Source organism: Rousettus aegyptiacus, unplaced genomic scaffold, assembly GCF_014176215.1.
Source record: "Rousettus aegyptiacus isolate mRouAeg1 unplaced genomic scaffold, mRouAeg1.p scaffold_m13_p_3, whole genome shotgun sequence".
Lineage (NCBI taxonomy): Eukaryota > Metazoa > Chordata > Mammalia > Chiroptera > Pteropodidae > Rousettus > Rousettus aegyptiacus.
This window is the reverse complement of record NW_023416306.1, coordinates 6,834,372-6,858,942: the sequence shown is the minus strand read 5'-3', so window position 1 is coordinate 6,858,942 and position 24,571 is coordinate 6,834,372. Positions and strand designations below refer to the sequence as shown.

The 24,571-nt window shown below is 50.1% G+C and overlaps 1 protein-coding gene across 10 annotated transcripts in view; it reads left to right on the top strand.

The window, feature by feature from the left end:
• RALGPS1 (Ral GEF with PH domain and SH3 binding motif 1) overlaps positions 1 to 24,571 on the top strand; it is a 240,160-nt gene that overhangs the window by 89,417 nt on the left and 126,172 nt on the right. For all 10 annotated transcript variants that reach the window (XM_016131698.2, XM_036218304.1, XM_016131695.2 and 7 more), the window contains 3 exons: positions 3,334 to 3,423; positions 6,073 to 6,165; positions 18,626 to 18,752. In XM_016131698.2, the coding sequence (XP_015987184.1) occupies positions 3,334 to 3,423; positions 6,073 to 6,165; positions 18,626 to 18,752 (310 nt within the window). The remainder of the gene's footprint in view (positions 1 to 3,333; positions 3,424 to 6,072; positions 6,166 to 18,625; positions 18,753 to 24,571) is intronic.

The following is a 24,571-nucleotide window of genomic DNA, read 5'->3' as shown; positions in this document are numbered from 1 at the left end:
CCTTCTGATATAAATAAACGATTGAATAAATAAACAAACGGAGACAATAAGACAAACCTCCGATGCAGAAGAATTCCAGAGAAGTTATGTAGAAGTTTTGCTCTCAAGAAGGTAGAGCCCAACTACTCACTTCCTGCCATAGTGACTTCCTTGGAAAGTTTGGGGTGAAAGTATTACTTATATAACCAATTCCTTATTGATGGCCATTTTCCCCCCTAATCTTTTGCTTAATAAACAGTACTTCAGTGAACCCTTGTACATATGTCCCTCTAAATTTCTGTATATCCATAAAATATTCTAGAGAGATTATACCTTTAATATCTTGAAAGATATTTTCAAGTTGTTCCTCAGAATAGTCTTATGGGTTTATATTTCCCCAAACAGTGTATAAGAGGATATGACTCACAGAAGGTTAAAGCATTTTCTTTAATATACAAAGACCATTTACTAATCAGCAGTAAGAGGACAGATATCCCAATAGAAAGATAGGACATGAGTAGATAATTTACAAGGCAAATAGTACAAATGACCTATAAAGTTTGTAACAAAGACTTGAAGAAAAAATGCAAAAAAATGTTAATCAAGTAGTCAATGAAGGAAATGCAAAATAGAAACAGACATTATTTTGTCCATTAGGCTAGTAAAGAGAAAACAAGTTGTAATGACTGATGTTTGCCTGTGTGTAGGAACACGGGTCTGCTCAAACTTGTGGATGGATAAACAAATAGACCTTTTGGAGGCCAAGTTTTTTACATAACTTTTGAAAAAGAGGTATGCGGACTTTTATTCACTCTACCTTACAGGAATTTACCCTGAGACCTTAATTAAAAATGTATGCAGGTATATATAAGCTCACTCCAGCATTGTTTATTACAACAAAATAATTAGAAATAATGTATCCAAAATAGAGGGTTACTTAATGACGATACATACCTAAGGTGAATTGTGTGGCAGCTGCTAAAAATCATGTCGTAGGAGAATATTTATTCACTTATAAAAATTCTTCCAATAACATGATTAACATATACCGGTTTAATGGAAAAAGACAAACGTGTTTTATTTGTGGAAAAAATACGACGACACATACCACAGTGTTTATCGTGGTGGTCTGAATGTGACAGCAAGGTCGCAAATGACTTGCCTTTTGTGCTTACTTCTGTTTCCTTTATTTTCTGTATCGAGCTTTTCTTAAATTTCATAGTTAGAAAAGAGACAAAAAATGTTTAAAACCGCTGATCCCACCTTCATAATATCGTTCTTATCTGCCCCTTCTTTCCATCTGCTTCGGTGTGGCCCTGGCTCAGGCCTGCCATCCCTCACCTGGACATGGCACCTGTGTCCCGTCGGGTGTCCCTACGGAAGGATCGCACCCGTTATTCCTTTGCTCGGAAGCCTCTGGGACTCTCCCGTGTACCTAGTGTCTTGGGGCCTTCTGGTAACCCCGTCGCTCCAGACACCCGCACTCTGGCCTTCACCCCCCTTTTCAGCTTCTCAGTCTCCCTCATTACCTCCACCCCGCAGAGCACCTGCAGCTCCAGCCCTGTCGGCCTGGCCCGCTCAGCGCTCCTCGGCCCCGGAACGTACAACCGCGGGTCAATCCTGTCCCTCCCTGGTTAAAGTCTGCCTCTCTCTCAAGGCCTGCCTCCTCCAGGAAGCCTTCCTCTATCATCATCTTCCCCCCACTCCAGGCCATGGTCACCAGCTGCCTTTTAATAAATACAGTGATTTCTGGAGGATGCTGCCTCTTCCTTTGGTCACCTCCATGTCGGGCAAGGACTGATCAGATCTGGACTTGGGGTGCCTGGAGCCTGCACAGGAAGGCTCTGTGAGAGTCCGTTGGATTCGGCGGACCCAGAGCTGCCTCCGCACACCGCGTGTTGCAGATCGGAGTCAACTCTGCCGTGCTCCGTAATTATGCCTGAAATGCGTGTGATTTTTTGGCAGGCAGGAACCTATTAAATTATACAGTACGTATAAATGATCACATTGGAGCTCGTGTGGCATAAAAATGTGCACGCATTAAAATAGAAGGTTTATGGGCGAATCACTTAGTGTCCAGAATATCTTTCTTCCGTAACTGGCTAGTACACAGTTGAGTCTGAACTTAATTTTAGGCAAGTCCTTGGAAAAAGTGATTCTATGGAAACCCAGGCACGTCCTGGAGGAAACCACAGATAATTACACGGAGAAAACTTTTCTATAATATTTCTGCTTAATATGAAAAGGAAAGTTTTGATTCTTGGTTACTCTTCCTTTGTTTCTTTTCATCGGAAAGTAACAGTATTTCGGTCCAGAGAATACATTTGGATGCCGCAGTATAAACCTGCTTTGCTCGCTCTAGAATACCCTTAACTATTTTTTTTTGTCTTTGTAAAATTTAGAGGCTTCCAGTGCTTCTGCTTCCTTTCCATCCCGCGCACCCCCGTACCTGCCCAGCTCCCCAGCCTCTCTCCACAGCGCTGGCCTTGCTCTCTCGGGCATCCGTGTTTCACACACAGCGCTTGTGTTCACAGTGGAGTGTAGGCAGGATCGCGAACTGCTGCCCAGAGCTCCTTGGCATGAAGTCCCTTCTGCATTTTCTGAGGTGCCACGCGAGGCAGCTCTGCACTGGTGGATGACTTTCCAGTTCTCACGAAAGGACTGGGGCTCGGGGAGGTCGATGTATGTGAAAGGCCAAGCATGAACGACGTCCTGAACCAAGAGTACCAGCACATCCTTTTGGCACGTGCTGTCTCCAGACACACATGCCCCTTAACTTGCATGTCTTTATGGAACTTTAAAAGATGTTTATGAGAAACTAAATCATTTAAGCGAGTATTCGAGTGAGCCTGTCTTAGAAAATTAAATATTTTACAACTGTGTGAGTATTGGTAAATCCTTCTGGTTTTGGACCTGGCCGGGAATGTGGATCCCATGGGTGGAACGGCCAGGACGCATGTATCTCTGGCCACGTGTCCGTCCGTCCGCCCGTCTGTCCGTCCATCCACTTGGGAGCCTTCTGAGCGGGAATCCTGTCTGGTTCATCTCAGAGTTCCCTGCAGTACCTTCAGAGAGACCGTCGTGTGGCGGAGGCCCAGGCACTCCCCTGGTGACAACGGAAGCACTCACCCCTCTGAGCGCCCCCGTGTGTGTCGGGGAGGTGGTGCCGGGCCCTGCTGCGGGGTTGGGCGTCACCAGGGAACCTCGACCCCACGCAGCCCTCGGCTGTGCCCTCCCAGCCTCCTAGGCTCTGAGGCTGCCCCGGGACAGTGGTGGGCGAGGGTGACATGGGCCGCCCGGCGTGTAACAACTTCTCTGCTGTGTGTGTCTGTGTCTGTGTGTTTGACTCCACAGGTCAGTTTTTGGGTTGTACGAGAAATTCTCACAGCACAGACTTTAAAAATAAGGGCAGAAATCCTGAGCCATTTTGTGAAAATAGCCAAGGTAAGCTGTTTCCCCGCCTCCCCGTCCCCTTCCTTTCTTCCTTTTTCTCAAAAATGTGTTTCCTCAGGAATTTGGGAGCAGCGTTGCTCTGGGCCCAGCAGGCGGTGGGGTGTGACCTGACTTCCCAGGCAGGGGCAGCAGTGCGACCAGCCTGGCTGCCCGCTCGGCCTCCCCGCCCCTCTGCCCCATGATTTTGGCAGCCAGCTCTTCCCTCTGGCCTTTGACAGCCCCCATGTGGCCCCGGGGGCTGTCCCTGGAAGCTGGCTTGGGGTGCACGCCTCCTGCTGGAGATTTAGCGGGGGCCAGGGCTTGCTGCGTTCCAGTTAGTGCTGGCGTTTGTCATACCGTCACATCCTGCACAACTGCGTCCTCGGTCAGCAGAGCTCACGCCACCCATCCGGCGCTCACTGCCTGGCCGGGCGACCTGGGCGACCCTGGTGACGCGGCTGCCCGCCACCGCCTGCCTCCCTGGCCTGAGAGGTGCTGCGTTGGGTACCAGGCTCACATGCACATCCCCCCTCTCCCTTTCCCTTCCCTCGTGCCTGTCAGCGCCGGCCGTGACGCCGTGGGCCTTCCTGCCGCACTGTCCTTACTTGCACGGCCCCGCCCGCCGGGCTCGCCCCACTCGGCGCCGCGCCGCTCTCTGTGTGGTCCGCTGCGCGCTTCGCGTGTGCACGGCGTCTTGCCACCCCGAGCCCAGGCCAGCTCACCTTCACTGAGGACCCTCACGACCAGGCGCCACGGCCGGGGCCTTGCTGAAAGAATCGCTCACAGTACTGTCATCCCGGGAGGAAGGGGCGTGTCAGGGCCCAGGGCCCCACGGAGAGGCAGCGGGAGCTTGTCTGTCTGCCCCAGGGGCGCTGTCTGCTGCCGCGCACGTGAAGGTTAAGTGCATCCATCTATGAGCATGTCAGGGCCAACGCACACTTCGAGGGCCTCTGCATTCCGAAGTGCTTGGGCCCAGCTGGGCTTGATTATACTCGCCGCTGTCAGCGAGTTCATGCCGGGCCATGTGAGGAAGTGGGCTTAAGTTCCAGCCCACCTGGTGCTTTCAGTCTGGAAATGACTTCAGGGTCCACACCCAGGGAATCTGAAACAGTCCCCGCCTCAACTTCTGCCGTCTTCCGGCGGCGGGTCATCCCGCTGCCCTGTGCCCTGGGAATGTGCTCGTGCAAGGCACCTCCTTTCTCTGGGGGTTGGTTTCCCATCTAGACAATGAAAGAGGTGGCTTTGGTACTCTCCCGGCACACCAGCTGCTCTAAAGAAACTTTGTGACAGGCATAGCAATCCAGATACGTAGGGCGAGATTCAGTTCACGCAGAGAATCTGTTATCACACACAGGAAGCAATTAGGGAATGTTACAAGATGAGTGACATGGCAGTATTAACTGTGCAAGAGGAGAAGTCTCCGAGTGGGACCAGGGCCACGAAGCCGACACATAAGGGCCCTTCATTCGTTTGTTCATTTTAGTGGGCCCCGCTGTGTGCCGTACGAGGTGCTGGGGCACGGTGGCGTGCACAGCTCCGTCCCTGCTTGCAGGGAGCATGGTGCGGGGTGAGACAGGCGTGTGAAAGCGAGGACAGCCCAGCGCGCTGAGGAGACGTGCACACTGCTGTGGGGACAGGCCAGCGGCGCCCCCAGACTTCCTGGATTTGGGAACGTGGTCCGCGGGAAAGACAGAGTAGAGGAAGTGGCACCTGAGCCTGGAAGTACCCAAGACGAGTGGTGGTGGGGGCAGAGGGGACAACGAGTCCCCCTGACAGAGGATGAGCACCCCGCCTCGCACCGAGCGCTCTCCGGGGCGCAGGCACTGGTCCAGGCAGGGTTTACGCGCTGTCCCGTGGGGTGGAGGTGCCACGCTCGCCTTCCTTCCGCATTTTAAATATGAGGACGCCAAGGCTCAGAAGGGTTGGTCTGCCACGTGACACGCAGGCAGGGGGAGCCGGGCTTGGAGGCAGGTCCCTCGGTTCCGTGGAGCCTGCTCGCCTCCCAGACTTCACCGACTCGCAGGAATGAGAGCTGGGACCCCAGTCCCGCTAACGGCTTTCCCTCGGCACAGAAGCACGAACAGGGCAACGGCATTTTCCCGCACTTAGCCTCCCCCGGGTCTCCTGCCGCTGCCCGTGTTAAGGAACTTGCCTGAGACTGAATCGAACCCAGTGTTCTCCCTGATTCATGGTGTGGTTCAAAGACGCATGATCAAGCGATGGCCTCCCAGCGGTCGGGGGTTGTGTGGGCCGCTAGCATCGTTCCTCGGCCCCTCGTTGCAGGTGCCGGGGTGGTCACAGAAAACCCACGCGGACCTTGTTGGCACAGCCGAGGTTCCGGTTTACAAACTGGGCAGTTTGGATCCATCTAAGAACATGAAGGACATCACCCAACCTCACCCTGAGCTGCATTTTTGTCCAGCAACCAGATGATCAGCTTATGAAATTTCGCAAACGTTTTAGATGCAGACTCACCTTTTGGCAGTTTGAAAGAAAAAGAGCATATGGTTTCTGTGAACTTCCTGGAACTATGTTTTCTACATGAGCTATTTTTCAGTGTAATTGAATTTCATAAATATGACATTTGGTAACACTTGAGTGTGTTTTTTGTTTTGTTGTCTACAGCAGCAAAATAATCTATTCCGTATCTTTTTTTTCCAGAAACTTCTAGAACTCAACAACCTTCATTCTCTCATGTCTGTGGTGTCAGCATTACAGAGTGCACCCATCTTCAGGCTGACCAAGACCTGGGCTGTAAGTCCCCCTTCCTAAGTCTGTGCCTTTGATGCCGGGGGAAGTTCCTCATCCCTTCAGCCCCCAGCAGGCTTTTCTCCGACTGCCTGCTCTTTGCCAACCACAGAGGATGACTGCGGGGAAGGACGTGTTCCCCGGGCATCCTTCTCCTTCCGTGATGTCAGCCCCATTTGGGGACAAGGAAGTTGTGAGGACGCTGACGGGGATGGGGTTGGAAGCCCCCCCCAGAGTGGACCTTCCTGTACTCTGCGATGTCATGTGTGATGGTTGGGCCAGCGACATGACCTCTGGCCTCCACGTGGCTGGTGTTCTTCGGGCTCCCAGCTGCCCTGTGCAACTGCCGTGGGTTGCTGGCCATGTAGCCAAGAGTGTCTCTGGAGAAACCTGTGACCCTAATGTAGGGAAAAATGATTTTTTTTTTCCCCTGAAGGCTATGGATAATTTCAGCCCAGAGGTGGAGCCTGATAGTTATATAATTGAGTCTGTAGGAAAGTTTTTCTGCTGTAAAAATACTTTAAAAATATCTCAGACCTCTTTATCCTCCTGAGCTTGGCACAGCGCCTGACGTGCAGAGAGTAATTGCTATTTCCACAGCTCATTAGCATTCACCTCCTGGCCCGCCTGGGCCAGGGTCTCACACAGCCACACCGCCCAAGCCTTTCGAGACCTGTTTATGTCCCACGGAACTGGAGGAAACTGTGTGGAATTGTCAGCTGTGCTTCTGCAACTCATTTCCGAATTTCTCTCTGCCAGCCGGTGGGGCTGGGCTCTGTTTCACACTCAGCTAGTTCAGGGGCTTTTAACCTACTTAGAGATTTTGTTGTAGGTGATCATATTGGAGCCTTGTTTCTTTAAAGTGCAATTTTCCGTAGATCTAGCCCCAGCGAAGCGGAATGAGAGGTGTGAGCCCGAAGTCAGGAAACTGAGTTTGTGTCCAGGCGCAGTTCTGAGCGTGACTTCTGCGGGGCTTGTTTTCCGCGTCACCTCAGAGGTCGGCCTAGCTTAGCAGCTTTCCACCAGTGTTTTGGGAGTTCCAGGAGTTCCTCAGAGCTGCATTGGGGATCACTAGGGCCCGGGAGAGAGGAGAGAGGGTGCCGGGCAGCCAGGCTGGGCACTGTTTCCGCCAGGGCAGCTTCGTGTCAGTTTTACGCACTGGGTGTCTGGGCGAATTGTGGTTGAGCCGTGGCCTTGGAGGTCAGAAGCAAGTTTGCAAGCCCCTGGTCTCTGCAGGTGCTGCCAGCCCTGTGATCCCCTGGATCCATCTGAGCTGTGAGGCTCTCTTCAAAAGTTGCATAGAGATTCTTTCGCAAATGAATTTTCCATCATTTAGATGCTGTGATTGTTTCTTGGACTGCTGGGAGCTATGTGCACACCCGGAGGAATGAATTATGAGTCTCGAGGTGCACAGAGCTTACTGTCAGCGATACTGGGACTCTCAATGACCCCCACAAGCTGTGTAGTTGGTGAGAGCCGTAGGGAGTCCTGCAAGCCACCTGCCTGTCCTGATAGTCCGAGGACAGGGGTTTGCACAGAGCATTTGGGAAGTGGAGGGGCCAAACTCGTCACCTTTTCCCTTCATCCAAGTCTCCTCAGCCCAGGGGAATTGACAGCCGCATTGCCTTCCTGACACTCGCCACGCCTGTCCTTACACAGCACGCAGCACACCTGTTTACAGGTGTGCCTCCCCCTCTGGCTGCTGTCCTTCACGATGAAGTCCGATCCCTGCCGTTTGCGTTGTTGATGTTTGCCGTGCCGAATCGCATCCTTCTTTTGCTATTACTTTCTGCTAATGAGATTAGCCCTAGAAATGTCAAGAAGAGCCGTTTCCCATTTCTCCACATGTCCCTTGATCTGGTACTGGTGACGCCCCGTGGGCCCACAGAGCAGGGGGGAGCAGGAGCACCGGGGCCGCTGCCAGAGCAGCCCAGAAGGTCAGTGCTTGTGTTGTCTCCATTTATCAGAGAAGGAAACTGAGGTCCCAAGAGGTGCTGTGACCTGTCCAAGACCACCGAGCTGGCGAGTGCCAGAGCCGAGGCGATGCGGCCTCGCCTGGCGGGACCCAGAGCCCACGTTCTTGGCCAGGGAGCCGGACGGCTCATCAGTGACGGGTAATGGTGTCGGCATCAAGCCGGGCACAGGGCAGGGAGAAACAGACACAAGTCCTGCCTGGGGAGTGGGTCCGGAGGAGTGAGGCCGGCACCTGCCGAAGCCCTGGGCGTCTGGGAACCTCGGACGGAAGGGAGGTACAGGTGTGGCAGGAGACCTGCCGCTTGGTTGCACTGCGGGTGACCGTAACAGAGGGCCAGTTGGTCATCAGCTGTAGGACAGGTAGCCTGTTGGTCTGTCCATGGCTGGCTGCTGAGCGCCAGCAGCTGAGTGACCTGGGACAGGACCAGGATTGACACCGGGCATAGGCCTGCACATAGTAGGCCCTTACTAAATGCTGGTTGGATGCACAAACAGGGAGGGGGTCACCCTCCGCTGGCCTGGAAAAATGCAGACAGGGTCCGATTACCCCGGCACTGGGGCCACTTTGGCATATTGTCTTCCTCAAAACCGTGAGACCTTAGTGAGAATTTGTATCGGCCGTTTCAGATTTCCCGAGGTCACATTACCGTGTGTACATATTTATTCTGCAAATCAAATGTTTATGGAATGCCGCCTCCATGCCTGGCCATGCTCCAGGCCTCATCTCCGTGAGCTTTGGTTCTGCAGAGGGCACACGTGTGTCCTTGAGGGAGCATAAATGCGCCCCGAGTCTGGTCGGCACGGGAGTGATGGATGAGCGTGCGCTGTGTGCGCAAAGCAACGCAAAGAGCCATCGGACGGGAGTGAGAGCGACGGAGGCGCCCACAGCGAAGAGCGGCTGGGCGCCCCGGCAGGGCCTGCGGAGAAGGCGGCCCGAGGGCGAGACCCGAGTGGCGAGAGGAGCTGGCCGTGCCCGCGTGGGGGGCGTGGGCGTCGCAGGCAGAGGGCGCAGCCAGCGCAGAGGCCAGCAGGGCAGGAACGTGGGGGTCCAGGGGCAGATGGCCGGGAGGTACACACTGTGGGCCGGAAGTGGGGTCCCAGCCAGGGAGAGGAGTTGGGTTCTAGTCTAAGTGTACGAAAGGGTTTCAAATAGGAGACAAGATGCGATTCACAGCCGCTTTATGTATTTATTTTTCTAAGGACTGTCGCTGCCGTGTGGAAACCAGTGCGTGGTGGTCCTGGGGGGCCGCGGGTGGAAACGGCCCAGCCAGAAGTCAGGGTGGGGCCAGGGGCTGGGGTCGAGGTGGTGGCAGTGGGCGTGGAGAAAAGCGGACCGACGGGGAAGGCGGGCGGCGTGGCGGGGGCGAGGAGAGGAAGGTGGCGAAGCCTGGGCCCAGGAGGGGCCCGGCCTGCTCACGAGCGACCTGGGGCTATGGGCTTCCTGGCGCATGGGTGACTCACTCATCACAGCAGTCACAGTCACATGCTGCGCATCACGCCACACACGCGCGCACACACGCGCACACACACACGCTCTGCCTGCCCCGTCCACATTCCTGTCACGACTCGCACTTTCCTGCTGCATCGATCCAGAGTCTGACTCGCCTGCAGCAGCCGTGAAGACGGAGGCTTCCGGCCGGGCGGACTCAGTCCATGGGCCGGGAGGTCTGGTCTGGGTGACCTGGAAGGGGAGTTCCCCGGGAACGGGGCTGTCACCCCCAGCCCTCGGGGGGCACAGGCCCGTGGAGCTGCAGGTCAGAGTCTGGCTACTTGGCCAGGGTCCTAAGAAGGCAGATGTGGGACGGGTGTTGGGTCTTAGAGTCTTTCCTTTGGAAAGTGTCCTGGAAGCCCCGCTCTGGTGTTGCTGAGACGGTGGTGACAGGTACGGGCCACCTGTTTCAGGCTTTCCTGAGGTAGGAGGTGGGACGGGCGAGGGAGTGAGGAGATAGAAGGCAGAGGAAACCGACGTTGGTGCCCTCCAGTCACTCGTCCCCCCGCAGCCCAGCCTGCACGGCTCTCACAGTTCCTGGTCATGACTGCTGCCACGGCCACCCTCATCTTCCTTGACACTGTCGTAACATTGGACAGCGTTCATCACCCTCTGCTCCCTTGGCTTGGTCCCCGCCCTGCCATTCCCGACTGCTTCGGCTCCTCCCGCCCACCGCACGTGAGAGTCGAGAGGCTCTGACCCTGCTTCCTGCTCTCCACTCCTCGGGTGCCGCACTAGCATGGGGTGCTCCAGCTGGCCCCTCTGTGCCTCCGTGGTGGCTGCCTCCTCCGCCCTCACCCCGGCCTCTCTCTGGCGCCCGAGACCCGAGTTCCAGCGCCTGCCCCCCCGACAGCCCTCTGCTCACACGTTCCCTTGACAGTTCACAACTTGGAATGTCTTAAATCAAACTTCGGCTTCCAGGAAGTGAGCTCGAGCGCCAGAAGACTCTCTCGGCAGGCTGTGTTTTGGACCTCGAGGCACTATGGCAGCCTGAGCTGATGAAGACTAAACTTCTCCCTCCTGACTGCCTGCGCCAAACACAGAAACACAAATAAATGCTGGGTAAAAGACAACCACATTCAAAACCGAGAAGCAAAGCCGAGCTAGCAGCCAAGAAAGGGGAATCACTGTGTGCTAGAAATAAAGGATGCTCCCAGAGTCGGCTCAGGGAGCAGCGTTACGGGAAGCGGCTGTGTGTAGGCCTTTGCTGCCGGGGGCTGGGCTTCTAGTAGGAAGCGGAGTCCCGGCTGCTGGCCCATGTTCGGGGTGGGGGGATCCCCTTAGACTTCAGAGACCCATCAAGTGTCATCCCAGCAGAAAATTTCTTTTCGGCTTGCTGGGGAATTCTCAAGGGAACACGAATGGAAAAAGTCACCTACGAGAAACGGTCACTCTGGCCTGTGTGTCAGGTGGCTCTGGGGTCTGAATACCACACGACCCGAATTCCTGAATTGGTGTGGGGACCCCAGGCCAAGAAATGAGGCACAGCATCCCACGAGATTAAAAGTGTGGCCTCTCGAAGCAGATGCCCAGGCGCAGCCTTGGACCTGCCTCCCGTAGTAAGGATTAAATCAGTGAACACAGGAAAAGACGTCGAGAGCGGTGCCCGGCACAGTCTGAGGGCTCGGCGGGCGTAGCTGCCGCCCTGCTGCTGCCGCTGCTCCTGTTTGCAGCTTTTCTCGGCTGTCCTCAGACGGGCTGGCGGAGGCTGCCCTCCCCGTGAGCCGGGCCCTTTCACTGAGGGCCCGAGGTCGTCAGCATCCTCTAGCCTGTCTCCTTGCTTCTCGTCTTGCTCTCTGGTCTTCCCTCACACCACTCTTGGAGTGATCACCCTAAAACAGAGTTCAGGTGTCTTCACGTCCCTGACGAAAAGATGGTTTTTAATATCTCCCCACCTCCTGCTCAGTTGCAGAGGGCAGGGCGGGTCTGTGCTCACCAATTCTCCAAAGCAGGATGCTCTGATACGACCATTTTGAGGCTGCTCTTTTAAATCCCTCATTTGAACTTCATCTCACCACCTCCAGGTTTATAATAGTAATATTTTGTCAGCCAAGTTTTAACTATCATCTGGATTTCCACCCCTGAGCTTCAGTGACCACTTAGAGTAAGGAAAGATACTGAGCTCAGATGAGAGAGTGCTGGTATCTCGATGGGTCTCTGCAAGGAGCTTGCACCGGGGACCGTGGCGCTGGATGGAGTGCACAGGTAGTGAGCATCTTCAGGAGTATAGAGGACGTAGCAGAGGCATTTTGGCAACGGCAGTGGATACCTACTTCGTGCCTACTTCCCGTGGCCAGTGGGGCATCTGCTGCCACCAGCACTGTGGCCAGCCGGTGTTGCACGTCACATGCCGAAGAGGTGCGAGAATCGGCCAGAGAAATTTCCTGTTCAAACACGGCCGCAATCAGCTCGTTCTTGCCCTTTCGATTAGCATTCGCTGTTCATGCTTAGCTGCCTGTGACTGGCACCCTGTGCCAGCTGAAGCATCCGGAGAAGTGGCATGAGCAGTCCATGACGGTCATCACATCTCCACAGTATCCAGACGGCCACGCCAAAAGCACGCTTTGCCAAATGGCAGATTTTCATCTCTTCTGCCTTTCCAGTCTTGTCCAAATCCACACTTGCCTGCGTTTCTGCTCAACTGCTGCTCCCTTGAGCATCTCTTTCGTTCCCACCTCCAGGCCACAACCTGTGTCTTCTGTGGCCTCTTCAGACCCTTCTGTGCCGGTTGAAATCCTTCCAGACTCGCTTCCAGGACTACCTCTTCCTGAAATTCCTCCCTCCCGTGGTGGAGTTTGCTCTCCCCTTCTGGAGCCCTCTCGCAGTGTCTCTGACCCTTCCCTGCCATCGCTCAGCCAGGTTAAACAAATGGGGGTGCACATTGGGCACCCGACTCCTCGCCCACCCAGACCAACTCTGGACCTCGGATGGGCCCCTGGCAAACATCCATTAGGGACCAGTCTCAGCCTCCTGGCTTTACCCTTGGGTCTTTGTCGGAATGTCTCCTAGGGTTGCCATGAATGGAATTAAAAGAAACAAAATAGCAATTTTATTGGAAACACCTATAAAAATTGGGATACAGGGTGATATATTGTATGTGTATGTATACATGTGAATGTATGTATGTATATATGCGTATGTGCATGTAAACTGGATTTTTTTTAAGTAAAATCGTGATTCATAGAAGTATAAAATGAATATTTGTCCGAAGTGTTATTTAACTTGTTAAGTAGTGAGAGAACCAGTAAGACATTACAAATGGATCAAAAGAGAACCCAGATTACTACACTTTTAAAGTCAGGTATGGAATGTTGAAATAACTTTTTAAATGGATGAAAAATTTGTCAGTATTCCCAAGGTGGTAATCAGTGGCATCCCGTGACACATAATTATTTGCATTATTTCATTTTTTACAAGTTGATTTTTATCTATACATATTAGTCAAAGACAAATATAGACAGCTAACACCTACTAAATTTCAAAGTAACAGTTTTCCCTGTAGTTACTTATGACAGTCTCCATTACATCTGCTATTTTACATTAGATATGTGACTTTGTAGTTTATTTTTCAGAAACGAATAGTTTGTATCTAAAGAGGTGAAAATTACTTTTTTTTTTTTACATGCCCTAGTTTTATTTCTTACTCATTCCATACTCAGTCTGTTGAATCCATTGGTCCATAGATTATCCACAGCTCTAAAAATTCTTTCCATCCCAACAGTAGACACTGAAATTGAAAAGGAATTTTGAGCCAGTTTTACATATTTGGAGCAACAGGCTCTTCCTTGAAAAACATTTCCACGTATCAAGAAATGTTATTCTCTCAAGGCAAGGGAACAAGATACCAAAGTCCTCATAAAGAGGATTGGAAGGGACTTTTTTTTTTTTTTACTCCATAGATACAGTTTCCATATTTGAACTCTTTACGAGAAGAGGGGGATTTTTTTTATCATTTGGCAAATACAGGTGCCGCACACAGGCTCTTGGAGCGTAACACGGGAAATTCCCCCAGGCAACCCTCTTCTTCAGGTACTTGACCAAAAGTTTTGATCTTCCTGGCTTTTTAGTCTCATGTAATTTTTGTTCCTGTAGTTTTGGTCCCGTTTGGTCCCGTTTAACCCTTACTTGGTACCATGAAAATTGCAAATCAATATGCAGGGACTTGATGTTTTACCGTATGATTTCAGTTCATTTTGCATATGTGGTTATAGCTCCTTTCTCAACCCTAATCTTGTCACTTTTTGCTTTTTGCCTTATTTGTAGCGGTTTTACCCGTTTCATCAATAGTTTATAAAAATTAGTTCTTGGGTTTAGTTATCATTTCTATAGGTTTGGTGCTTAGTTTTTAACATATGAATTTGTAATTTGATCTAGTAATCAGTTCCTTACTTTTCTCCCACCCTGTTTTTCACTGCTTGAGTCGAATGTTTAGTTCGTGTATATATTCTTACCCGTTTAATTATAAAAGAGTTGAAAACCATGCAGTTCCCTCCTAGTCCAGTTTTGGCCTCATCACATGGTTTAACATAGTGTTCTCATCATCTTTGGTTTGTAAATAGTCCATAATCTTGGCTTTCTCCCCATCCCCCCTTTTACCTAAGCATCGTTAGAGTGTTCAGATTTTTCCAAAGAATTGGATTTGTAAGCTATCATTGTTCGTTTTCTAATTCTTGTATTCAGCAGACATTCACGCAGTGTTTCCTCTGTGTCGGGAACCAGCCCGGATGCAGAGAATGGTAGGGTGGACACAGCCAGCCCGGGGGGCTCCTTCGCGGGGGGACCGTTAGCCGAGCGAGACACAACCGTACCTGCACCAGGAGTTACAGTCTTAATAAATACTGGGGAGGAACACCCCAGGGAGCCCAAAGGCTAAACTCTGCCGCAGGCGAAGTTGCCTGTCGTAGTTGTGAACGAACGTTCCCTCAGTTCTGTTTCTTTCCCTCTTTTTTCTGAACACGAATGTTTTTAGTATTTGTTTGACTCAGCTAGGCACAAATTTATTTTCTTACACGTATGTCTGAAGGTTTCTTCCTGAGGCGTCCCATAAGCTCTAAAATCTAGAGAACCTTTCATTCGTGTGAGATTTTCAGTTTATGGCTCTACCTGTAATAAAAGTTTAAACTGTGTATAAATAAAGGCTGTTGTTTTGAATAAACCAACCCCATATTTTTAAAAAAAAAAAATCTTAAAGGAATTTTTCCGCATAATACATGCACATTAATTTTTAAAACCGCTAAGTACGGAAAGGCTGAAGGAAACAACGGACACGCGTCTCTCTCTCTCTCCATAACCCCGTTCATGCCCCAGAAGCGGCCGCTGACCGTTGATGACCAGGTCCTTCGGGTCGTCTCCGCCCGTGTGCTTTTGCTACAGTTTCCTGATCCATTCGCTTCAGACAGTGTCTGGCGACTCCTCTGCGTGGTCGATGTTGGTTTGGTGTCTCCGAACCGCCTCCTCTCATTCTTCAGACACACTCACGTGGCCGTGGTTAAATCACGTTCGTTGACTGAATATTCGTTGTTTTAATTATTAGAATGTGTAAATGTGGGTCTTTGTAGTCAAGTAGTAAGTTATTGATAGCATATCCGTTCTAGAATATTTTTTTGTTTCCCTGGAATTTCTAATTTTCTTTCTTTAAAAAAAGTTATCTCTCTCTCTCTCTCTCTCACACACACACACACACACACACACAACATGGGTTTGACCTGTGCAGGTCTGCTTCTATGCAGATTTTTAAAAATTGACCCACACAGTTCAATCGACCTGTGAAGTTCAAACCTCCATAGTTCAAGGGTCAACTGTGTATGTGTATATATAATATAAAATATATATTCTATTTTATATTCTATATTTTATTAAATATTTATTGTTTTATGTATTTAATATATTTTAATTTATATTATATTTTGTATTTTATAAAATATAGTATATATTTTGTTATATATTTTAAATGTTTTATATATTTAACATTGTAAATATTTGTTATATTTTAAACATATAATATTTTACTAGATTTTTACCTAACATATTCCACATATAAAACCTTAAATTTAGTTGTTTTTCTTTTTATTGTATATGATAAAGCCATCTTTTTCTCCCCCACGAATGTGAGGCCCTGTCAGGACGACCTTCCCCCTCCGTGGACACGCCTCTCCCGGGTGATAGGGCGTGGACGGGTCCTTCGCAAGGCCGGCTCTTCATCCGTCATCCCACAGCCCCGCTTCGCTGCGCCCAGATCGGATCCACTGTTTCCTCTATCCCCCGTCTTCCTGTACTCGGTTTGTGCCTTCGTTTTGCCAGAGAAGGTTCTGAAGTAGTTTTCAGATACACGCTTGCGGAATAGATGTTCTGACTCTGTTCACGTCTCCTAGCGTCCTGTGCATTATCGTTGAGAAATCTGATTAACCCTGAATTTCATTTGTGGGCACAGAATGGAGCAGAGGAGTGATGTAACCCAGACCCAGCCCTTCCCGATGTGCGGATGTGCACGTGGGTGTGCGAAGGGGCTGGGGGTTGAGGCAGAGCACACGGCTACAGGCAAGAGTAACAGGGAGGTGTGGCCTGAAGGAGTTTGGTTTTCGATTTAGGAAGCGTGCAAACATGGCTTGGTTTTCCCTCTCTGCCCAAAGAACCCCAACTTCAGGTGTGAGGTCGGATCTGCAGAGTGGTTTTCAGGGGCACGCTCTCCTCCGGGCCTGGTCATACCCGTGTTAGTAGATAGACAACATGCCGTTTGTTCGCTTCTTTGGCGCCGTGCGGAGAGGTACTCGCCGGCTAGGCAGGGGACATGGGCAGTCCCCCAGCCGCGTCCAGAGAGCCAGTGGTGTGAGCGCTGGGTACCAGCACGGCTCAGCTGCAGGGGGCGCGAGGAGAACACGGAGGTTTGGCTGCTGGGTGAACGTGGGTGATCGCCAGAGAATTCCGTGGGTTCTAAGTTGCATTAATGAAGAGACGACCTCCCAGCCAAGGGTGTGAGGGGCCTGCTCAGCTTCGCGATGGGGGCAGTTCACAACTCGAGCATCTCGTTCTCATCTGGGCATGCGTTGTTCATTTAGTGAATTTATCACCTTTAAATGTTCATTTCAGATGCCTCCCTCTGTTTAGCTTTCCTTGGCACTTCCTTCGTGCATAATTTACTCATTATTTGTCTGGGTTCTTAGTCTTTATTTACTTATCACATTGCTACAACATACATCTCGCATCTCTATCAGATTGAGTCCCCAAGGATACTCAGACGAGTCATTTATTCCTTGTTTATGGACCTGAGATAGAGGCGGCCGCCTTGGCTGCATCTTGTCCCCGGGCTTTACAAAGGTCAGATCTGTTGTAGATGGTGGCGCTTTACAAACACAAGTGGGAGGTGGCGTTGCTCCCTGTCCGTTTGTCAGCGTGATGAATAACAGCCTCGAATTAGCAGCCAGTGAAGCAACCGCTGTCCTTGGCATGTGTGCAGCGGTCCGCCCTCACATGTCCTGGATTTCTCAATAGGAAGCAAAAGCGTTTTATTTATTCTCTAACCTCCTCACACTGGGCCCTTCCTTTTAGCTTATTCTTTTCCCTCTCCCCCTTGAAGTCCTTAGACTTCCAGTGCCCAGCGGGGCCGTCGCACAGCAGCGGCAGCCACGACCCCAGAGGCTGAGGAGCAGGGCGTTGCGCAGGGCTCGCCCATGGCAGCCCAGGCTCCCTGGGGCACCAGACATGGCCTGAGACCGGGGTTTGCAGACACGGGTCTTGGGAACTGCACTGCGTTTGTACTGAAGTAACCTCTTTGGGTTACTCCAGTGCAGAAGTCCTGCTTCCCCTGGTACCGTTCCGCTTCTCTCCGCTGCTGTCTGATGGGGCTGCTAAACACGGGCCTCCCTCAGTGTGATGGACATGGCAGGCGTGCTGGTCAAGGTTCTTGCATGCACCATTGGGGTCTCAACACCAGACTTGACCAAGGATGCTCCAGGCCTAGGGTCCCTCTCCATTTATACTCCTGGGCTTAGCCATTGATCTAAGATCCCAGAGGCTAAACTCGAGGGAGCTCCCAGCATAAGCCACGTGCTGTGCCAAAGCCCGCCCTCTCCAGGGGACCCTCCCCCACATCTGCTTTTTAAGCCTGGTCTCCCTGCCTGGACGGACACCTTTCCACAAAGCCATTTTATTCAAGAAACCCTGTCGCCATTTCCTGGGCCTCGGCCTGGGATGTGCAGGACGACCACAGCATGAGTCCTCAGCATCAAGTCTAGAGAACCGGGATTCAGGTTTCTGTTCCTTTCTTCCAAGAAGCCTCCTCTTCCACAGTGAGCCATCCCTTCCCTCATGACCAGCTGCACGCACCAGAGACCTCCTAAAGGACCTTGCTTCTCCAGCCTCCACACTGCGGGTACCTGCTTCTCCCGTATGTGCTTAACTAAGCCACCCCTTGGGTGGCTGCCTATGGCAGAAAAGCTTGGCTTCTTTTGATTAAGATACCGAAACCAGTGTAAAGGTGACACAGCCCTAGATTATAGGGAATCGGGAGGAGATAGCCTAGATTGGAGAGACGGCCTGGCCATGGGCGCACACGCAGGTGAACCATGTGCAGTTCCCCGGGGCCTTTGCGCAAAGGCAGAGACATCGAGGAGAGACCAAGCCGCTGTGCATGGGTGAGTCGCTCCGGGACACAGAGCAGCTTGCTTGACTCTCTGAGCTCCTTCCTACCTGTTGTAAGGTCTGTGTCCCACGGAGGCAGGTGCTATGCCGGACATTCCAGCATCATTTAGAACAGTGCACTGGGAGACTTCGGAGGATATCTCTCCCAAGCGTGAGATTGCATGAAAAACGAAAAATTGAGGCCAGGAAACGTCCCTGTCTGCATGAAACGGCCTCTTAACATCGTGGTTGTGCCCAGGATTCGGCACGCCGTGGACACCCACGCGGGGCGTCCCCCTGCCGTCTGCGCCCACACTTACTCCTTCTCCTTAGCCACGTCTGGTGTATTTCTCTTCTCTCATAGTCTGCGTTTTCTTCTCACTCCAGCTTTTGAATCGGAAGGACAAGACCACCTTCGAGAAACTGGATTACCTGATGTCTAAAGAAGACAATTACAAGCGGACTCGGGAGTATATCCGAAGCCTGAAGATGGTCCCCAGCATCCCGTATCTAGGTAGGAGTCTGAATCTGATTATTATTATTATTTTTGTAAGAAACCTGCTCGGCGCCAAATAAGATGTTGTTACAGTTTCTCGTTGAGAAGTTTCCGGGAAGCAGCATGGGCCGTGGGTAAAGAGGTAATTGATTGGCTCCTTGGATTAAAACAGGCGATTGATTCTTCCCAAGGACAGGGACCTCGATGAGGGCCTTGAAACAAGGGATGTTCTGCTTTTCACATAAGTGACGTGTGGTTCGAAGCGTCCCCAACCTGCAGCCCAGAGCGGTCACAGGCTCTCGCTGGTTCATCCACATCCCGAACGGGAGAGACTCGGGCCCCAGCCCCTCCGTTTTGGCTCTCTGGGCATTGTTGATATATTTTATAAGGTTTGTACCCACAAAATTATAATAATGATTACTGATTTTTCTGATTAGAAAATAATATACATTCATTGCAGGGAATTAGGACGAGAAGAACATCGCTCTGATTGGCAACGCTACCTAGAGATAATCCTGTTTTGCTTCACATTGTTTCCTTTATTTAGGTGCATTTAAAATATATATGTTTATTTTCGTGAGAACACTTAATGGTATTACCTCTGTTTCTATGCTATAACTCCGTCCCATCAGACTTGTAAAATTTGAATCTACTCTCTAATATTGACATTTTAGTTGTTTTGACATTTTTGCTATAAAAATTTTACAATGAATCTCTCTTGCCAAAGGTTCCTGCATATAGTTATGATTATTACCTTACAATGACTTCCTAGAAGTGTGGTTATTGGGTCGAAATGTAAACAGAATTTTATGCTTTTCACATATATTCTTAAAATGCTCTCCCTAGTGATTGTAACATCTTATACTCTCATTGGAAGGGGCTGCAATTACGTCTTTTCCCTACGTGCTCAAATACTTTGTATCTTCATGTGCTTTTTTTCTTTTACTTTCTCTTCTTTTGTCTTTCCCTTTGAAAGGGAAAAATGCTTCTTGTAGTTTGGGTTTCAGGGTTGTGCTAATTTTATGAAAAAATATTTGTCTGTTTATAATCAAAATAGTATTAATAACAAGGGAAATTACGTTTTTATAGAAGTGACTTCTAATATTTTCAGAGATCTAGTGCAATTTTTTGGAGATACGTTTTTGACAACTTTTAAATTTCTTCCCTGAGCATCGTTTCCTTAGATTTTCTCAGTTTCTTGAAGCCAATTTGGAAAATTTATTTTTAGTGGAAAATTGTCCATTTGATCTGGGCTTTCAAAATTATTAACATAGAGGTTTTTTTCTGCATTTAATTTTTTGACCATAAAGTTTTTATATGGCACTCTTACAAATTTTGACCTCCTGCGTATGGTTATGTTTGCTTTGCATTCCTAATAGTTTGAATTTCTCTCTTTCTTTCTTTAATTTGCTTAAACCAGAGGTGTGTCTCTTGGTCTTTCCCAAGAATTAGACTTTGTATTTGTTTACGAGCCACATTGTCTCTCTGCTTCTAACTCACCGTGTCCCGTCAGCCTAGCGTGTGCTTTTTCTCTCTACGTTTTAATACCTCTGAAATTGGGATGCATCTTTCAATGCTGGTAACCAAGCGTTGTGTGACATTGTTTCAGGGGCAGCAGTTCTTAGTGATGCATAAAGTAACGGCACATCTTATAATAGATGACATCCTAAATTTGAGGGAGTATGGAATTTCCACTTTTGTCTTCTATAATTCATCTCTCCTGCTTTCCTTAAGTTGTCTTGTTATTTCTCTTACTGACTTCAGTTGAATATTGCTTCATTTGTATATATATTATTCTTTCCACTTTAATTTGGTAAACAGTTAAGGGGATACATTGTCCTTTAATTGTGGCTTTTGTTACATCCTACATGTTTTGATATATGGTGTTCACACTCATTTTCTTTAAATGTTCTGTAATTATAACTTCAATTTTCCTTTTACCCAAGTATTATTTAAGGCAGTGGTTTTTAACTTACAAGGGCTTGCATTTTTTTTTTTCAAATGGCATTATCGAGATAAGATTAATCCATTTAAAGTGTACAGTTCAGTAGTTTTTAGTATATTCGCTGAGTTGTGCAACCATCAGCACAATTTAGGACATTTTTATCACCCCAAAGAGAAACTCCATACCCGTTAGTAGTCATTCCCCCTTTTTTTTTTTAGCCACCCCACTCTACTCACCCACCCTCAGCTCTAGGCGACCACCAGTTTACGTTCCTCTCTATGTATTCGCTTATTCTGGACATTTCATGTAAACTGAATCATGCAGTGTGTCATCTTTTATGACTAGCTTTATTCCCTTAGCATCACGCTTCAAAGGTTCATCCACATTGGTGCACGGTAAGTATTTCATTCCTCCTTATTGCCAAATAACATTCCATTGTGTAGGTACACCATTTATCATTTGATGAGCATGTATATGAGTTACTTCACTTTTTGGGTATTATGCATAACACGGCTATGAACGGCTTTGGTTTTTAAAAACAGAGGCCCTTCTCTAGCATTTTTACCTTGGTTTAGAATATGTGACATGTATGCTTTCTAGGTTTTTAAAAAATGCTTGAGATTTGTCTTGTGGTTTAATATCAGATCGGCTTTGGTAAATGTTTCCTGGGTGCTGGAATAAAAAAGGCATAATCTCTCAAATGACTCTGATATTTACATTATTGTATTCAAATGATTAGTTTTTGACTGCCTGGTCTATCAAGGACAGGGTGTGTGTGAGACTCCCCTTGCGTTCCTAATCGTTTCTGCCCTGCGTCATTGAGTCTGCGGAAGTTGGCGGGTGGTGGCCATTCGCTGCGAAGTGTCCCCTACAACGCGATCTGGTTCCATTTATTATTTGCTTTTACTTCTTTGTCTGATATCGAGTCCGTGAACTCTGCTTTATTTTCCTTCGCATTCATTTTATAAATCTTTGACTACATTTCGGATTCGAATAATTTAAATTGCTCTGTTTTAGGCACAGTCCTGGAAAACAGCGTTTAGTCAGGCCCGATACGAGAGACCTTGCCTTTAGTAGGGGAGTAAAAGTTTCTCACGTTTGGTTAGTCCTAAGCCATACTACTGAGTTGAATATCACCCTGTGCTTTTTTGGTGTATTTTCTCACCTTTTCCTTGTTCTCTGAATGGCTTGCAGTAAACCGCAATGTCTTTCTGCTCGGTGACGGGCAAACCGCCATCTCAGACCCCTGATGGAGGGCGTGTTGATACGCTCGGCTCCCAAGCCCGTTCCCACCTCGCCTGAGGCTATCGTTTGAGGGGTGAGAGGATGGGATCGGGTGAGGGGAGCCTAGTGCAGCCCGCTGGTTCCACGGCCAGGTGCTCCGGGGTCGTCGACGACGGCTGATTCTCTCCCGTAAGAGGGGTCAGCAGAGCCGCCACGTACTGTCTGCTTTCTCCGTGCCTGGCACTTCGCTAGGCGTTTTAATGCATTATCGCAGTGAGTGCTCACAGCAGCCTAGCGAATGAGCAGGTGCTGCGAGGTCGCCTAGGGTCACATAACTGGGAAGCGGCAGAGCCAGGACTCGGCCCAGATGGCCTGGCTTTGGGCCCTCAGCTCTTGACACTGCCCTCTCCTGACTCCCCACCTTCACTGTCCGGGTCATGTTTTTCCTGCTTCTCCTTCGCAATCACCATTCGTACATCCTCTGCCATTTAGGACTTGTGGGTGGCCTCCGTCGGGCACCGTTTGGAGCGGGATGAGTTGTGACACTCTCTGTTCTTGGACCACAAAGCCGTGCCGTCTTAGGTTTCATTCGTATGTGGGTCTCAGCCAAGAGCAAACTGGACCGATACCACCTCCCCTTTCTGACTGTGTCCCTTGTCATCAGACCAGGCGTGTGCACCCCGGGTCCCCCCACTGCTGAGGAGTCCTGTCCTCAGGCCACTAGCCGCTCGTGCGTCACCACAGGAGCCTGCGTTAGGCTGCAGGGCAGGTGTGCACTTGCAGGGGACACGTAGCCCGTGCCCGCGCTGGGGCCCCTTGCCACCAGCTTTCGGGACAGATGCAGCCCTTGTCCCTGATCACCTCAGCTCAGCGGCCCCTTCCTGGCAGGCGGCTCTCGCGAGACTCCGTGGAGGCCTCCGTCCTCCTGCAGGGCTCTCCTGCTCCCGGCCCTGAGCGAGCCCAGCTTAGCTGCCATGCTGCGGTCCCCTCGGCCGTACGGTGACTTCCCTCTCCCCTTAGGCCAGTCGGGCTGCATTTCTCGTGTCCGAATGACTCCTGACATAGACAAATCAGAGCAAAAGAACCGGACGGTCCCGCCGTTCTCGGGACAGTCCGTGAGGGTTTCCTATGGAGGCGTCATCGTTTCATTTAAAAGAGCGAAGCAAGATCCCGTTCCGAGGCTCGGCGGGGCCCTCCCCGCCCGGCTGCCTGCCCCCCAGATCCAGCTCGCCTTTCCAGCCCTGATCCCTCCTGTAAGCCCAACCTGTCCTGGAGGGATTCGTTTGTCAGAAGATGAACAGTTACATAATTCCTGGAAAGTACAATGGAGGGAAAAATGTCTGAAACCACTTTCCTCCCGCCACAGTCCTCACTGCGAGCCGCTCCCTGGGGAGGAGGAGGTCGGTAGGTGCATCCTTAGGTGGTTTGGTTAGGTCACGACCGTTAGGTCGGCCTCCCGTCCTCCAGCCGCTCTGTCAGACCCGCTGCTCGAGACCCCGAGTGCTGCGTTCGCGCTCAGTACGCCCCTAACAGCAAGAATCTTTCACACCTCCGTGGACAGTTCTGCGCCGACCGGTTTCCTGGGGCCGCTCACGCGTGTGTCTCTCACGCCATGCAGCGATGGCCTCACTTGTTACTCACCGCCGGGGTGTGTCTTCTGACTCACTTCACTACAGATTTTGTGCCTTGAAAACTTGGATGCACTGAGTTCGCGTGAGATAAAATTTAAAAAACACCGAGGGAAAAAACTACATTTCAAAACGAAGACTCTCTTGGTATCAAAAGCTTTCTTCTTAGTGACTTCTAAGTGTAAAAATGGTGGCGGGAAGTAGCCAGATCAGCTCTCTGCAGCTTAATTTCGTCTGACGGCAGATCCTCGGAAGTGCCTAGATCAGATCGAGATGGTAACAAAAGCAGACGCAGAGCCGTGAAGAATGGCCACACCATTTATTTCTAAATAGCTTTATTGACTTGGAGAGTGTTTGGGTTTCACTACCTATAATTCCCTCCAGGAAATAGCTAAATAAAAATAGGAATGTTATTGATTTTTAAAAGTTTCGAGCTGATTCTAAAAGTAACTATAGGCAGCATGGACAATTGTGATCTCTCAAAGAACAAAAATTAGGCATTCTGACAGTTCTGAATCGTAAGACAATATTTAGACATTTCTTGGTAAATTTATCCAGACTTCTAATTTGTGAAGTAACTTTCTAGAACCTAAGCTATTCTCCCAAATAAGCAAACCCTTCCATTTTTCAAAAGTATGCCTTTCTTTTCAATGAACTCTCAATTTTAAAATAAAGGCAAGTCGTTTCTGAGTATAGAATCAACAGACCTACACTTAGATATCTAAAAAGACTTTCAGAAAGAAGCTGACAGTGGTCACAGGAAATGTTCACACTGGCTCCCCAAAGCCCCTAGAACAGCAAGGCGAGTGAGGAGCCCCTACTCTGAGCCTGAGGGTGGGGTGCGCCAGGGCCCCTGCCTGGTGCGGGGGTGTCCCCGTGCTGTCATCAGGTGATCAGTGGGCACTTCCGCTCACAGACTCACGGGACGCCGCCGATCCTGCTGTGGCAGAGCTCACGGCCCAGATCTGATCACGGGCTTTCACGAGAAACCAAAAGTGAGCTGAGCCCTGTGAAGGGAAAAGCCGAGGAGTGGGTAAAAA